Raw genomic sequence first — 15843 nt, forward strand, 5'->3', positions numbered from 1 at the left:
AAAAACATGATTGTGGATAACCATAATGAAAAACAGATTCACACACCTCTCCCTGATGTCCTCACAGACATTTTGGGGAGATCAGTGACCTTCATGAGAAAATGTATATTTTTTTGTATAAACTTAATATAATATAATATAATATAATATAATATAATATAATACATAACTTAATAATATAAGCTATAAACGGTATATGTATAGTTTATAGTTTGCACTGTGCCTGGTTGCAGTGTTGTGTGCCACACCCCCCCCCCAAAAAAAAAAACAAAAAAAAAAACAGAAAACAACGGAAACTCCCAAAGTTTCTCTTCTCGCAGCAGCAGCGGGTGGCCACTCGTTAATCCGTCATCGACTACATTTTGATGAACAATCGGTTCCTACCAGTAATTTTTTTATACTTTATAAAAACTGCGCTATCTGTTCATTTACTCACATGAATGTAGCTACAAATTAGACATGCACAGAGCCTATCCTGCATCTTGCTTTATTTCCGTCCTAGTGTTTTAAAGACGCACTAACAAACCTAATCTCTCCCGGAAGTCGATATGTGTGGATATCTTTTTTTTCTTTTTTAATTGATCTACCGAGGATTAGTGGATGGATGACATTTCTCCTTTTTGTGGCAATTACCGCCACAGTTTATCGTCCCGATGTCACTCGATGCTGCGCAGTCTGTTATTTCTGATGGTAGCGCTTCTGCACACAGATGTAATAGGTACGTCGATTAAATTCTTTTCTATTTTGTTGTATTTTTATGTTATTACTGCTTCTTTTGTGGAAGGTAGACTCGTACGAAAAAAGGTGAGGCTTTGTGAAACAGCACCTGCACCGGAACTGGCTGCTTTTGTGATCGTCGCATCTTGATAATGATGTTCACTAACGCAGTGACACAGAAAAGTGTTGCAGAATTCAAAATCTCGTGCAGTGTGATTGTTTAGTCCTCATCACGTGTTTCTGTTGTCCTGCATGCATTTTGTTTATGAGATATTTACAACAGAAGAGGGGGTACAAAAGAGAGGAGCGAGACTCATCTGTCTTGCTAAGAAATTGGTCACATTGAATTAATGTCTGCGCGCGTGTGTGTGTGTTAACACTATTAGTAGTAGGGTTGCCAACCGTCCCTTAAAATACGGAATCGTCCCGTATTTAGAAACAAAAGTACACGTCCCGTATTGAGCTAATAAGGGACGCACTTTGTCCCGTAATACAGTGAGAATCAAAAGTAGTCTATAAATGTTAATGGAATTAACGTTTTGTTTGATAACATAATTCCCAGCCCCTCTCCTGCTTTGTGACCAATGAGCTGACAGCACACTTATGACAATTCGAGTATGACAATTCAGATTACCGCTCATCTCATTGGTTGTGCCTCCATCGCTTGTGTCCAGATCACACGCTGCACAGCTGTGCTGCGCCGTCTTTTTCACCGACGTTTACGTGTTTGCGCATGAGCAGTGTGAGCGGCTGTGGTGACACCCTCACGAGCGATAGACGATCGGGAGCTGGTCGTGAGGTGTTAATCACTTCTCGTTACCCCACGTATACTACACGATGCACGATGAAGGCCAAAATCGGGCCGATCACCAAATCGGCCGCACGACTCAAAAATCGGCTCAAAATGGGCCAAAAATCGGACAGTGTAAGCCCAGCATTAGACCAGCAATGGTTGTTCCCCTCAGAGAAAGAAAAAAAAGGCTGCAAAAGTACAGGGAGGAATGGGAAAAGGAAAACACCTGGCTGGAAAAGTGCACGATAATACCTAGAAAGCGCACTGCACTGTGTGCCAGCGCACTTTTTGCATAGGCATGCTTCTAGTGGTGGGCACATGAAGAACACGAGGGGCGTGAAAGCTCGGGGAACCCTTAACCAATTTTTTGTCCACCAGGCCACGGCAGAAGCAGATATGGTATGTAAACACTGGTTTGGTTTTTTTAAACCCTCTGGTTAAGGTTAATATGGGCATGTGCGGTGAATATCAGCGCTATGTGGCCAGAAGTGTAATAATATAATTTATTTTGTGTAATAAACAACTGCAAGGATAGATGATTACAACAAATAGATGACTAATACATAAAAGTAATACATAGATGAATAATGATGCGTAATCATGGGAACAAGCGGGTTTACAAACAGGAGCAGCTGATTAGCATTAGAAAAGCTGAAATAATACCTCAACTGAAGCCAATTGTACTAAATGCACTATATGTGCACTGTTACAAGAATATTTTTCGTTCTATTGCTTTCTATTAATTTATATAATTTTAAGTTAAGCAGGACAGAGTTCTTTTAAAGAAAGATTTACTTATATTCTCAAAAGTTAAGCATGACAGGCTTCTGTTTAAGAAAGAGACCTGTTTTACTGTGTTAATGTTTTCATTTTGAGCTAAAAATAAATGGTAAATGATCATTTGTTTCCCATATGGTCATATCACAAAGAATATGCATCTGCTTAAATCAAATTCAAGTCAAATGGTTAAAAAATAATTTCACACACACAAAAAAAAGAGCTACCACACTGGGAAGGGTGAAGACAACTGGGTTGCCCGGCCCTGGCCACGAGGTGTCCCTTATTTATTTTTCAGGGAGTTGGCAACCCTAATTAGTAGGCTACTCCTTCAGTTTCTGGCTGGGTAATTTCATGAATTCAAATCACAATGAACTGCTGGCTTTGTTGATACAACATTGCAGGTCTTAATGCTCAATTCCTATTTTTTGATCAAATCCGATTTTTTTTTGTCCGGTTGTTCACACTACAAATAAAAAGCGGCCCGCATGCGCAAAAGAAGACGTCACACACAACGCGCTCTGTTTAGACCCAGACCAAACACTATTGTTTGCCTGATGGCTCTTAATAAAAAGACTTGTTTCGGACTTCACGTTTCCCAATTTTGCTTTAAGTTATAAAGTTATTTTGTTATGTACATATTGTAAATGACCTTTAAATTTGGTAAAATCTTCACATATGTTTGGTAAAGATACGATATGGTAAATGTGCCTTAAGGTGAAAAATATGTACGTTGCCTGTGCAAATTAGTACCAGGCTGACAATTGTACATGGTTTGTTAATGTTTCCTTTAATGGAATTAGTTATGTGCAAGCAAAATGTTGTTTAATAGAGTTTATGTGTAGTTGTAAGCTAGTTAGGTGATAGTGAATTAAGTGATGCAAATTTGATGTGCATGCTATATGTGAGCAGGAGAAATTTAAAAAAACTTTTAATGAAATCTCTGTGACGCATTAGTATAAGAGACCATCATTCAGCCAGGGATGCTATGGCCTAAAATTTATCCTTATTGCTGTTTCAGAGAGGAGCGGTGCTTCAAAGGATAGTTGCAGATTTCTGTCAGAATCTGTAGATTACACAGTATAAATAAAATGATCACGTTTCTCCAACGTTGTCTCCCCAACAGTTTCACCAGGAAGCAAAACCGATTTTAATTTAATGCACGTATCAAACAAATGCACAGTAATCTATTATTTTTCTTCAGTAATTAAATAGATTCAACATCTTTCTTCAACAGAATTGCAGACTGCACAGATGGTACATTCCCAAAGGAAAGAATACTATAACTTACTAGGGTATATACTAGACTTAATATTTACTGAATACAATAATGGATTTCTATACATTTTACATCAGATGAAAACTTTGGTTGTAAGATTCAGATAAATATTTATTAAAAGCTAGACATTTTAATTTCTTTGTGCCCCCCTTTTCCCTGTTCATGCTCTCCCTGGGCCCCTGGCAAAACTTTGCTAGAGCCGCCCCTGCACAGTGACCAGCTGTCAGCTACATAAAAAAGGATCCTGGTGTTATTTGTCTCTCAGAAACAGTTCATAACTTCCCTTCAACTCATTCATGTCACCTAAAAGGTAAACCTGTTTCTTCATCACCTGTTCAGCTCTTATGATTCAGTAAGGACATCTCCTGGTTTCATCTTCATGTTTCCCTCTCACCAGGATATCCAAACCGATATCATGACCAGCAGTTTTTACGGCTGTGGCTCCAGCAAACCTCATGTGATACTAGAAATTAATATTAAATAAATTCTTACAACAGCTGATCAAGCTAACAAGCTGCTGTTTTTTTAGCGCGACATCCGTTGGTTTCCAATTTCTTGCGCAGAGAGAAAAGCCGATCAGCTGATCATTGATCAGTTTAATGATTGAATTAGCAACTTTCTAGCTGTAGTACGGGACAAATCGCGTTCCTTTTCACCTCGACTTTAAAGTTCGACCTCCTCGGCTGTAATTGGTCCAGCCCAGAGTCGATCATGACCAACTGGCCAATCCACCACCATTCATTTATACCGTAAAAAAAAAGAAAAGAAATAAAACCCCATCGGCCCATAAAAACGAAAAATCACGAGCGGCCCACCGGGCGAATGCCCGGTATGCCCGATGGCCAGTCCAGCCCTGTCAATCACCAATCTCTATTTCTGTCACTCCCTCTCTCTCGTCTGTGACTAGAATCATTTGAATAAGGTGATATTTCTTTAATTAAACTTTGAATGTTGAGGTTTATGTGAATGGAGACCTGCTGGTTTTCATAACCCATCGCAAAGATAATAGAGAGAGAAGGCCTGTTATTTTCTTTTACACGTGCCTATGTACCTGCTTATAAATGTACGGTCACGTGACATTTGTGTTTCGAAAAATCGGAGCTGAGCTCGATGTCAGTGTCGAGCTTCCCATCCCTGCAGAGAATGTTTATCTCATCCTTTGTGTTTTTATCTTCTTCGAGACTTATGCCCTACAAATTTGTTTCACAGTTAGGTGCCTGACTGACAACTGTATAAAACAAAAACTACACACAGTATTCGAAGCACATAGCGCGCAGTCGTAAATTCCCCCTAATTTTGGTATGATCCGAGCTCAGGCACTAGCCGACTGAGCACAGCAGCTGCTGCCTGCGAATTTGCTGTTGGAGAAACGCAGACAGGCAGACAGAGGAGAGCTTAAGTTTGACCAGGTACCAAAGCAAATCATTCGTACTGTACAAATAATGTGAATATGGCGGTGTATCACAAAAGATTGATATCAAACTGATCACTTGACCCATATTACGTTACTTGCTCTTCCAGTGAATCAACAAATGGCGAAATGAAAAGCCAAACAACAACAATGCTGCAAAACAAGACGAATTTCAATACACAGCAGTATAGTTGAAACCAGATATTTACATACACTTTAGGGAAAAAACATAAAAACATTTTTTTTTACTGTTAAACATCAATTTAGAGTAAACTTGTTTTGTTTTAGGTAAATAAATATTGAAATATCTTTTGAATTAATTAAATGTCAGAATAAAGAGAGAGAGAGCTGTCTATTTTTTATCACGTTTTTATTGTGTCTTGAATTAATAAGAAAACTCCAGACGTTTCCATTCTGAGCTTAAGAAGCTTCTGATAGGTTATTAGAGTCCATGTGAGTAAACTGGTGGCACAGCTGTGGATGCATATAAGGCAAAACACAGAGCCTGTTTCTTTGACATGGGAAAATCAAGAGATATCAACCAAAACACCAGGGAAAGAATTGTGGAGCTCCATAAGTGTGGCTCAATTTTGAATACAATTTGGGTTCCATTTGCAATTAAGAAATACAGATAGTTTCTCTGTAAATATATTGTTTCAACTGTATATTTGATGATATTGGTGTTTGGCTTGATTGTTAGCACAAAGAGAGAGAGAGAGGAACAGAGAGGGGGATGGAGAGGATAATGAGGACAGAACAGAGATGGAACAAGAGCCAGGTGCACTGAAAAAAAGGCCATGTTGGATTTACTTAATTCAATAGTGGACATTGGTTGCACACAAATGTTTTGCTTTGGCAGAAACTTAAACAACTGAGTTAAATCAACACAACTTTTCATATTCAATAAACCTGTGCATTTTGTGTTCATAAAACGCGATTGAAACATGTTTAGATGAAGTAAGGTGAGCTCTTGGAATATTTTAATCCTTCACAATTTTGTCATTTTATTTCAACACTATTCAATAACTTTTTACCCCAGTACTACTTGGTCACTTAAATACTACATGTTGTCTTCATATTACACAATGTTCAACAAAGTCTAGAGTCTGGTTACCATAAAAATTGAATGGATCTACAAAAACTGCCATCATCCTATCTTTATCCTGGTTGCAGGGGTGCTGGGAAATAACCCTGAAGTGATAGGTTACAAGGCAGGGTACACCCTGGACAGCTCACAAGTCTATCACAAACAATCATTTGCACTTACATTGACAGGTAATTTAGAATCACCAATTAACCTAACAACTGAATGACTTTTAACTGTGGGAAGAAACCAGTAGACCCAGAGAGAAGCCAGTGCAAACTAGCCAGGTTGTGGATTTGAACCCAGGACCTGCTTACTGCGAAGGAACAGCACTAACCACCATGCCACCAGATTTAGCAAAAGTAGGAAAGCTATGATTTCAAGGCTTGATTCAGAATTTTTTGTGCATTTTTGTCCTTGACTGGTTAAACTGCAATAAATAGCAATAGTATACACATGACGTGTGTGTAGTTGTCTGCCTCTTAGAACTCCAGTGATTCTCCTGCAGTTTGACATCTCGTGCGATCTTGTGAATTTCATGAGTTCAGCAACTAACCACTCTTACTAGATTGTATCATGTCATCTTAACAAGAACAAATTAAGTTGTTGAATTTTGTACAAATCCTTCATGATTTAATTACGTTCATAGAAACATGAAATTATTGTGTTCAAATTACAAGGTAGACTTTTTTAATGTAACAACCACCCAATTTACTTTTTTTGGTATACCGAAAAAAGTAGAGGTGGCTGCTCGACTTGACTGAGATGGATGTCTTCCAGAAACCACTATCCAAAGCACGTAAGACTGAAATCCCGTGCAGTGTCGCAGTAAGTCATTGACTTACTTCACTCGAACAGGACATGAACGATTTAATCTAGCCTCCCTGCATATCATGTCGTTTCTACACTATATAGTTACACTTAACTTTGAAGCATGATTTACGTAAGCATGATGCTTATGTAAATCCAAGAGCTGGCCAATCCCTTTTTTTCAGTGTGAGACAGACCTGTTAGTCAAATGGTTGTTTGCCAAAACTAATTAGAACATGTATCTAGTACCTACTGATCTTATCTTTTGAGGTTTGTTATTTTTCAAATTCTATATTTATTAAGTTATGTAGGTTTGTTTGCACAACAAGGCTAAATAATTATATAAACTTTTCTGAATCTGAATAGTGTACTTTCGTAGAATTAGAAAATAATATGGTACAAACTAGTAACTCATCATATTATCTATTAAAAAGGAATACTTGAATTAATTGAAAATGTCATTGACAGGTTCGCAAAACTCAAGCCTTGAAGATACAGTCTCATGTTACCACAATATAGAGGTGTTGTCATTGTAGTGCAGGTCTATAATGATTTTCAGTGCTACTATCATCTAGTTTTGATTCTGGTTCTATTTTGGTTAAGTCCTAAAGTAGTCCTGATTTTGAACTGTTGTAGTCCTGTTTTAATTCCTGATCTGTTCTGGGTCTGGTTGAATTGGGGTTTAGTCCTCGTGTCTTGATACAACCCTAATTTTTTTCTGCCTTGCTGTTGTATTAAAAAACTAGTTTAAGGTGTCCTGCATATGTGATATATATTTTTTTCTTATATGAAGTTATTCTTTTTCAAACAAAACTCAAAACACAGCCTAATAAATCTTCAACTTCACGCCATGTTTTTCAGTCATTTCTACACCCCCCCAATCCCACATGCATGCTACCGTTTAGGGCTAAGCCCCAGGTGTATGCATGCATGACCTTCTTCCTATTTTACGTTGAAGGTCCGCGTCATGTGTCAGTTTTGCGTCTTCCCTGTCTCGTCATGTGTAATTGTCATCAGTCGTGTCTCCTAGCTGTTCCCTCTTTGCCCAGTTCACCTTTTGTATTTATTGCCTGTGCTTGCACCTGTTCGTTGTTGCGTTGCCCCTCATGCTGTGTGCATCTCCATGTGTTCCCCTAGGTTTCAGAAGCTCAGTTTAGCCTGGTTCTGTTTTGTATCACTTCCTATCCCGCAATGAAGCAGTGTTTAAGTTCATGTTCTGCCTGTTAGTCCTGCATTTTGGGTCCAATTCCTGCCTGCCACACAGCTGTAACATAAGTTACTCGCGTAGCCTTGATTCGTTCACATGTAGCAAGGGATTCAGTTGTGTTACTTTTGGCTATTTGATAAACAGATTTCATTTTAAGCTTGAGTCCTTTAAACTCCCAAGAATTTGAGAAATTGTTCAAAAATTTATCACTGTCACAGTCATTTTTCATTTATATTTGGAGGCTAAGACCTCTTTGTTATGCCACATTTTTCTTATGCAGGAAAAACACTGCAATTGTATGTCAGCAAGATGCTGCAAAACTGCCTAATTTCAAGATTTGGTGTAGAGACAAAGCACACACCAAAAGTAAGATATAGAAGAAATTGTAATCTGATAGTGTTTCATGCTTTTTACAGCTCTCCGGGTGATTGGTGGAAATGTGAAAGTGGTTCAAGGAGGTACTGCTATCCTACCGTGCCATGTCACTGGTACCAATGATGACCTGACACAGATTACCTGGCAGAGGAGGACGAGAGAAAAACCTCACAATGACAATTTCCTAACTATCCTACCCAGAGAGGGAGTGCAGTTTGTCAATGGAGGTGATGATCGATTTAAATATATCGGGAATTTTAATGACAATAATGGAACTCTCCAGTTATCCAGTGTTGCCCTGAAGGATGAAGGCAGCTACACGTGCATCTTCACCTTTTTTCCCAGTGGAAATCAGAAGACAGAGATACCTCTGAATTTGCTTGGTATACTAAACTTTTTTTATCTTTAAAAAATTCTGTGTGTTCGTATGCGTGATAGAGACAGAGTTACTTTGATCATCCTGTATGCATGTTTATTTATTTGTGTGCTGTAACTCTCCTAGTGCCTCCTTTCACAAGCGTCAAGGACAATCTTCCCACTTTGGGCACTGAAGAGGTTTTATTTGCTACTTGCACGGCTGCTGGATCGAAGCCTCCTGCAGAGGTGAGGTGGCTCACTGGTGCTTTGGGAGACAAAATGAGGACGACAACAAACTCCACTCAGTATGACAACGGTACGACTACCACAGTCAGCTCTCTGTTTGGTGTTCCTACAAGAGAGATTAATGGTCACCAGGTCCAGTGTGTCATCAGTGGTGACTCCCTGTCTAAAGAAGAAACCCTGCCCTTCACCATACAGGTCTCCTGTGAGTATCAGCTGCTCATGGAGTTCCTATTTAGTGTTTATTTAAGAAGTTTAATTATTTGATCAAATATTAAAAAAGGTATACAGAAATTAAATGACACAGCCTATCCTACAGAGTAGAATGTCAATAACCATGTGCATCTGTTTATCTGTTTCTGGCCTTCCAGTTCCATCATGATGCCATGCCACAACGTAAAAGAGGTTTCAAACTTTTTTGTCTATCTTAAAAATTCTGTCATTATTCACCCCCCAGTCACAAGATCCATGAAGCACACATGATCAGAGTACGAAGCAAAAACAATTCAGGCTAATTTAAATGTGAAAGCATGCTCCTCCAGTACTGTTTCTTCTTTTAGTGGCATGGTGAAGCTGTTTTTTGGTGGAAGTCCCCAAAATGACCACAGAATTTAATGAGCCTTTTTTTTTAGTCAGCAGTGATTATAAGTGAGCCAGTGATTAACACCCTTGAATGTGCATGAAAGGATCACTCCTTAAAAGAAAGAAAGAAAAACAACTAAGATTCATGGTTCTGCCTGCCATGATAGGATTCAAAGGTATGTTCACTTTTATTTTGACAGTTTATGATTAACACACTTCTGTTCCTTTTTTTTGCAGTCGCCCCCACAGAAGTGAAGATTAGAGTGATTTCAGAGGACTCGTTTGAGTGTTTGACAGAAGCCAACCCAAACGCAAAATTTGCCTGGAGCAGGTAAAGCAGTTTGAATAATGGTTTCAGTTAATTTAAGTGATTTCATTGATTCTTTAGGTTTGTCTAAGTACACTGTGCTGAAAAAGCCCTGAGAGAGGGCAAGCTTTCGCTGGTATGACATCACCACTTAGGCTACGTTCACACTGCAGGTCTTAATGCTCAATTCCGATTTTTTGATCAAATCCGATGTTTTTGTCTGTTTGTTCACACTACAGATAAAATGTGACAGCAAGCGTGCTCTGGTGTGAACCCTCAAAGCGGCCCGCATGCGCAAAAGAAGACGTCACATACAAAGCGCTTTGTTTAGACCCAGACCAAACAGTATTGTTTGCCTGATGGCCGTTAATATAAAGACTCGTTCTGCACTTTATGTTTCCCAATTTTGCTTTAAGTTGTAAAGTGATTTTGTTATTTACATATGGCCTAATAATGATCCTTATGGCTGTTTCAGAGAGGAGCGGTGCTTCAAAGTATAGTAGCAGATTTCCGTCAGAATCTGCAGATTATACAGTACAAATAAAATGTTCACGTTTCTCCAACGTTGTCTTCACAACAGTTTCACTAAACGTCTACACTGGATGGCCAGGAAGCGTTCATGATGTCTTCTCGGGCGCTTCTCCGGCACTGATAATTGGCATCTGTCTTGTGCCAGTGACGTAAAAGACGGATTTAATGCGACATGACCGTTCAAACATCAGTCGCTTTCTAAAACATCAGATATGTATCGGATTCAGTACCACATACGAAAGTGACCCAGGTTGGGTTTGAAAATATCGGATTTGTGCTGTTCACACTGTCATACCATGATCGGATATGGGTCGCATAGGGTCAAAAAAGTTGGATTTGATGCGCAGGGTCCCCCCCATGCCCCCAACTCAGCATTCTTTCTCCTCCAAACACAACAGGTAGTTTTTACCAAAAAGTTCTATTTTGGTTTCATCTGACCATATGACATTCTCCCATTTTCGTCTGGATCATCCAAATGCTCTCTGGCAAAGTTCAGACGGGCCTGGGCACGTCTTGCACTGCAGGATTTGAGTCTCTGGCAGCGTAATGTGTTACTGATGTTACTTTGGTCCCAGCTCTCTGTAGGCCATTCACTATATCCCCCGTGTGGTTCTGGGATTTTTTGCTCACCGTTCTTGTGATCATTTTGACCCCATGGGGTGAGATCTTGCGTGGAGCCCCAGATCGAGTGATTATTAGTGGTTTTGTATGACTTCCATTTTCTAAAAATTGCTCCCACAGTTGATTTCTTCACACCAAGCTGCTTAACTATTGCAGATTCAGTCTTCCCAGCCTGTTGTTTCTGGTGTCCTTTGACAGCTCTTGCATCGTGGCCATAATAGAGTCTGGAGTGTGACTGTTTGAGGTTGTGGACAGGTGTCTTTTATTTTATTTTCTGGATTTTCTTTTCTTGTTTAGTCTCTCATAGCTGAGGAATACCAATGATGAAAATTACAGGCCTCTCTCATCTTTTTAAGTGGGAGAACTTGCACAATTGGTGGCTAATTAAATAGTTTTTCACCCCACTGTAGATCATGTATTTTGGTTTAATTTCAAGAACATAGCAACATTTATGTGAGCAAGGAAAATGACTAACACAACTAACAAACTAATAGCTGAAATTCATTGGAATTTTAGCACAACTCACTTTTTTTTTTTGCCCTGTCGTGCATTTCACAATAAACCTCATTCATGTTTTTCCAGATCTGGCCAGTCTTTGCTGCAGTCTGCCGTCAAAGTAGATGGTGCAAAGCTACAACTGCTGAGTCGGACCTCTGATCTAAACGGCCTCTATCAGTGTGAAGCATCTAATGCATATGGAAGAAAACACAGTCAGCTGTATGTGCATGTGGCATCAGGTGAGGTCAGCTTGGATTTAGCTGTGCAGTTTGTCCAAATCTTTCTCAATTTGTTTCTGATTTCCAAACTTTTGTGCAGATTGTATCATTCTGAAGTTATTCTGTTCTATTTTTTTGTGGACCACAATCAAAGGAAATAAATAGAAACTTGAACATTTACACTTGGAGTAAAATGATGGACTCTCCATATGAAGGGATAAACATACAAGTGAATGAATGAATGAATGAATGAATGATAGATAACTGATGCTCCAGTCATCCAGTACATTATATTATTCAAGTCAGTTCCAAAACCTAAAATTTAGAGCATGTCCTGACTTGTGATAGGTTCTGTTCATGGTCGTATCAAGTTTGTCTCATTTATTTTTGTGCCCTAGAACTTGTCAGAATGACACGTTTTTGAATGTGTACAGGTGCAGGTATTACATGGTGTTTGAATGCTGTCCAAGTCATCCAAATGTAAAATTGGAAAAGTCAAATATTCTTAATTCTTGTGTCCATGTAGGAGCATGCTCTGCGGCTTGGGCCTTATTTGGTGTTTTGGTTTTCCTGAATGTCACTGGGGCTGCAGCATGGTGCTTTTATAAACATGGATTTCTGATAAGGTACTTCTAACATTTACCTGCTTGTCTGTATGTTGGAAAATATAAAGTTTATCTCATTTTAAAGCATATGTGCTTTAAAGGGTGCTGATAAAAATTTATTTTTTATTTCTTCATAAATGAAAGAAGTAAAACATATAGCAGGGATCCAAGTGTAGTGTTTGCAATTTGTGAGTGTTAACCTAAAACATGTGGTCAAATGAGTTCTCAGTGCAAGTTAAACAGGTCGTACATATGCTGTAAAAAAAAGGGAAAGAAAGCACATATATTACCTACTTAACCCTTCTCTGGAGTATGGACCTTTGATGAGGATCCTCAGAAATGCTCAGTCTTGAGCCATTTTCTCAATCTGATGGCAAATGTATTCTTTTTGAGATCTCTTTACCATATATTCTTGGCCTTCTTCTTTGTCTCTTCCCCTCTGAGTTTCAGAGCTTGTCTGGTGAGGTTGTTGCCTGGTTTCCTCAGTGCATATCCTGTCCATTTCCATTATCTTCTTTATATATTTTCCTCCGAATGTACCCGCCTTGCGTTTTTCCAACAGGTTATGACTGTGGATCTTGTTTGGCCAGTAAATCTTCAAGATTTCCTTGGGAAGCTGTTGATGAAGGCAAAAATGAAAAAGAATACGATCAACAAGGTGTAAAGATAATATCTAACAAAGTTCAACAGTAGATCAACAAAATAAGCGGAAATTCCCATATGCACACTCTGTTAAAAGCACTAAAAGTCCACTTGAAAGTGACACGAGCAGTCAGCATCTCAACACTTGAAAATGTTGAGATGTACTGACAGTGTTTCCTCTGATGTTAGAACAGTTTCTCACATGTACTTTCTCATGTGCATCTTTGGGTTTTGTTTGGTTGTTTGTTGGTTTTTTAACCACAAATAATGACAGGGAGCATGTCCTACTGTTTTCTTAGGAGACCAGAAAACACACCAGATAATGACAACACGCCAGAGAGTGAGCATGTTCCACTGAGACCTAGCAGTGCAGTAGATGATCCCGGGCCACATGATGTTCCACCATCTTCCAGAAGTGCACATGATGATGATGGACTATCTAAGAGAACAGATGATGATCATGGACAAGAAGATGACAGAAGACATGGATCACTGTCGACTAGCAGTGCTGGAGGTGATCAAGGACCACATAATGTCTCACCCTCCCCCAGGAGAGCAGTGTGATCATAATAATAATAATGGATTTGATTTATATAGCGCTTTTCAAGGCACCCAGAGCGCTTTACAATTCACAGTCACTCTCACATTCACACACTGGTGGAGGCAGTTGTAGCCACAGCTGCCCTGGGACTGACAGAAGCGAGGCTGCCATATCGCGCCATCGGCCCCTCTGGCCAACACCAGTAGGCAGTAGGGTAAAGTGTCTTGCCCAAGGACATAATGACCAGGACAGAGAGCCCGGGGATCGAACCGGCAACCTTCCGGTTACAGATGCGCTTCCCAGCCCCCAGCGCCACGGTCGCTGGGGGCTGGGCTACATGATGACAGACAGTGGGACAAACAGCATGTCCCACTATCTCCCAGGAGTGCACATGATGATCACGGGCCATCTAGGAGAACAGATGATGATCATGTACCAGAAGATGATGGAAGGCATTGTTGCCTTACAGTGCTGTGTAATTACTGCTTTAAACAGTTTTTTTATTTTATAAAGAGGTATGATTAAATAGGAGTAAAGAGAGTGAGTAAATAAGTCAAACGAGTACACTGACTGATGCCATCATGCAGCTTTTACAAAGTGTGGGTAAGCTGCGAGTCACAGGTGGACTATTTAAAGCACTCACGGATGTTGCACAAGGCACAGAGATAAATTGAGAAACAACTTGAGTGGTTTTACTTCACTGTCATGGAAATTGTTTCATCATTACAGTAAAGACAGAAACAGAATGTAACTAATCTGACTGATCAGATTACTTCTGCAAAACTCATGCTGCCTCTAGTTTTTGTTGCCACTGTCCAAAATGTGATAAGAGTGCACAGCTCAAAGAAATTGGGGAACACTTGTTGTCAGATTATAACACAAAATCTGTGAAACTTCAGGGATATGAGATGAAAGTGGCAACAGGTGTGTTGGACATGCAACACTAACACAACGCCTTAAACAGGAATAGGTATTAAACTGCACGGTGGCTTGTGAGCACAAATCTCACTAAATGATTTGTGCTCACAACATGCCACTATCATGCAGTCTGAGTCTGACAGTTTGGTCAGAAATATGCACATATATTCTCCACATTCTTGAGACTGTGCTCAGAGACACAGCAAGCTTTCTTGCAAGAGCATGTGGGGATTTGCCATCCTGGAGTAGCTGGATTATCTGTGTGACCTGAAAGGCTTGCAGCTACCATCTCATGCTACCAGCAAAACTAGAGAACGGTAAGGAGAGAAAAACATTTTGTGGAAATCCCCTCGTATAACCATTCATCTTCCTGGGGATTGCCTAGAACTAGAAACAGAAAGAATATCTAACTCTGCTCTTTTGGTTTCATTTTACAGAAGAAAAATAAATGTTGTGACTCAAACAATGGGAATCGATAGATCTGGGTACCAGTGATGGACATTAGATCAACTGCAAAAGTGGATGCAGTTCCTCGCTCCAATCCAAACCCAAACAACCATTGTCTTCATGCGGCCTCCCCTCACGAGCTGGAAGCTCCAAGACTGAAGATGGAACAACAAATCTCAGATTACAAGACTGTGTTGACTCTCTGCCTTATTCTCCTACTTCTTCGAGATCACTTGTGTCAGCTAGGGGATTGTTGACTTCTGTTTAAAACAGGGTGTAAGGACACTCTGTCTCTCAAGTTGGACACAGGATACACATGTACACAGACACAGACATACAATCACCCTTTTTCTGGTGTCTAACTGCTCTCCTATAGAAGCTCAGTCTGAGTAAAGTTCTTTTTTCTCCTCTTGTCCCCAGATGTTGTGAATTTCATTGTTTTCTAACCATGCGATTTCTCTCTGACCTGTCTTCCCAATGTGATATTTGTGCAATGTTTGTATGGTTGAAATGGGTCCAATGGGTTTTTTTGGTATCATTATAATGAATCTTAATTCACACCTATGGGCAATTTAGTGCTACTAATTGAACTGCAATGCACTACTATGAAGACCCATGACTGAATGTTTCCTGTCATAGGATTGCAGTGTTTTCTCTTTCAGAAAACACTCTAGATGAGAAACTGCTTTTAGTGACTTGTACATGGTTATTTTTATTTCTTAAGCATCCGCCACACACATAACAGATAACTGATAAACTTTTCTGTGTTCTACTCAGTCATGGAAACGCTGCTCTATTCTTTGTGCTCTAATTCTACCAACTATTTTCTACTAACTTATGATTGTTGTATTCAGTCATATTTATTCATAACTTTAAACTG

The 15843-nt window shown here is 39.6% G+C and overlaps 1 protein-coding gene across 3 annotated transcripts; it reads left to right on the forward strand.

The window, feature by feature from the left end:
- The first annotated feature begins 276 nt into the window (after window positions 1–276).
- Window positions 277–15382, forward strand: LOC146556671 (nectin-4-like). 3 transcript variants are annotated; one of them, XR_014889069.1, is made up of 8 exons: window positions 280–718; window positions 8495–8836; window positions 8956–9258; window positions 9873–9966; window positions 11677–11831; window positions 12337–12436; window positions 13357–14833; window positions 14954–15382. XR_014889069.1 is itself a non-coding variant. In XM_085250461.1 (7 exons), the coding sequence occupies exons 1-7, from the start codon at window positions 601–603 to the stop codon at window positions 13619–13621; spliced, it is 1377 nt and encodes a 458-aa protein (XP_085106587.1). In that variant the 5' UTR covers window positions 280–600; the 3' UTR covers window positions 13622–15382. The 3 variants fall into 3 exon arrangements, 2 of the variants coding, with proteins under 2 accessions (XP_085106588.1, XP_085106587.1); XM_085250461.1 differs by having other exon boundaries at window positions 13357–15382; XM_085250462.1 differs by lacking the exons at window positions 12337–12436; window positions 14954–15382 and having other exon boundaries at window positions 277–718; window positions 13357–13545.
- The last annotated feature ends 461 nt before the right edge of the window (window positions 15383–15843 follow it).

This window comes from Mchenga conophoros, linkage group LG16 (assembly GCF_057382185.1).
Source record: "Mchenga conophoros isolate Kocher_MC1m ecotype Shallow Benthic linkage group LG16, M_conophoros_male_GT1.1, whole genome shotgun sequence".
NCBI lineage: Eukaryota > Metazoa > Chordata > Actinopteri > Cichliformes > Cichlidae > Mchenga > Mchenga conophoros.

Excerpts from the sequence above, each read along its gene's own strand:
- LOC146556671 (XM_085250461.1), top strand. The coding sequence starts at position 601 with ATGGATGACATTTCTCCTTTTTGTGGCAATTACCGCCACAGTTTATCG. Across the intron at positions 11,832-12,336 it reads GTATGTGCATGTGGCATCAG|GAGCATGCTCTGCGGCTTGG; the intron begins GTGAGGTCAGCT and ends GTGTCCATGTAG. Across the intron at positions 12,437-13,356 it reads AAACATGGATTTCTGATAAG|GAGACCAGAAAACACACCAG; the intron begins GTACTTCTAACA and ends CTGTTTTCTTAG.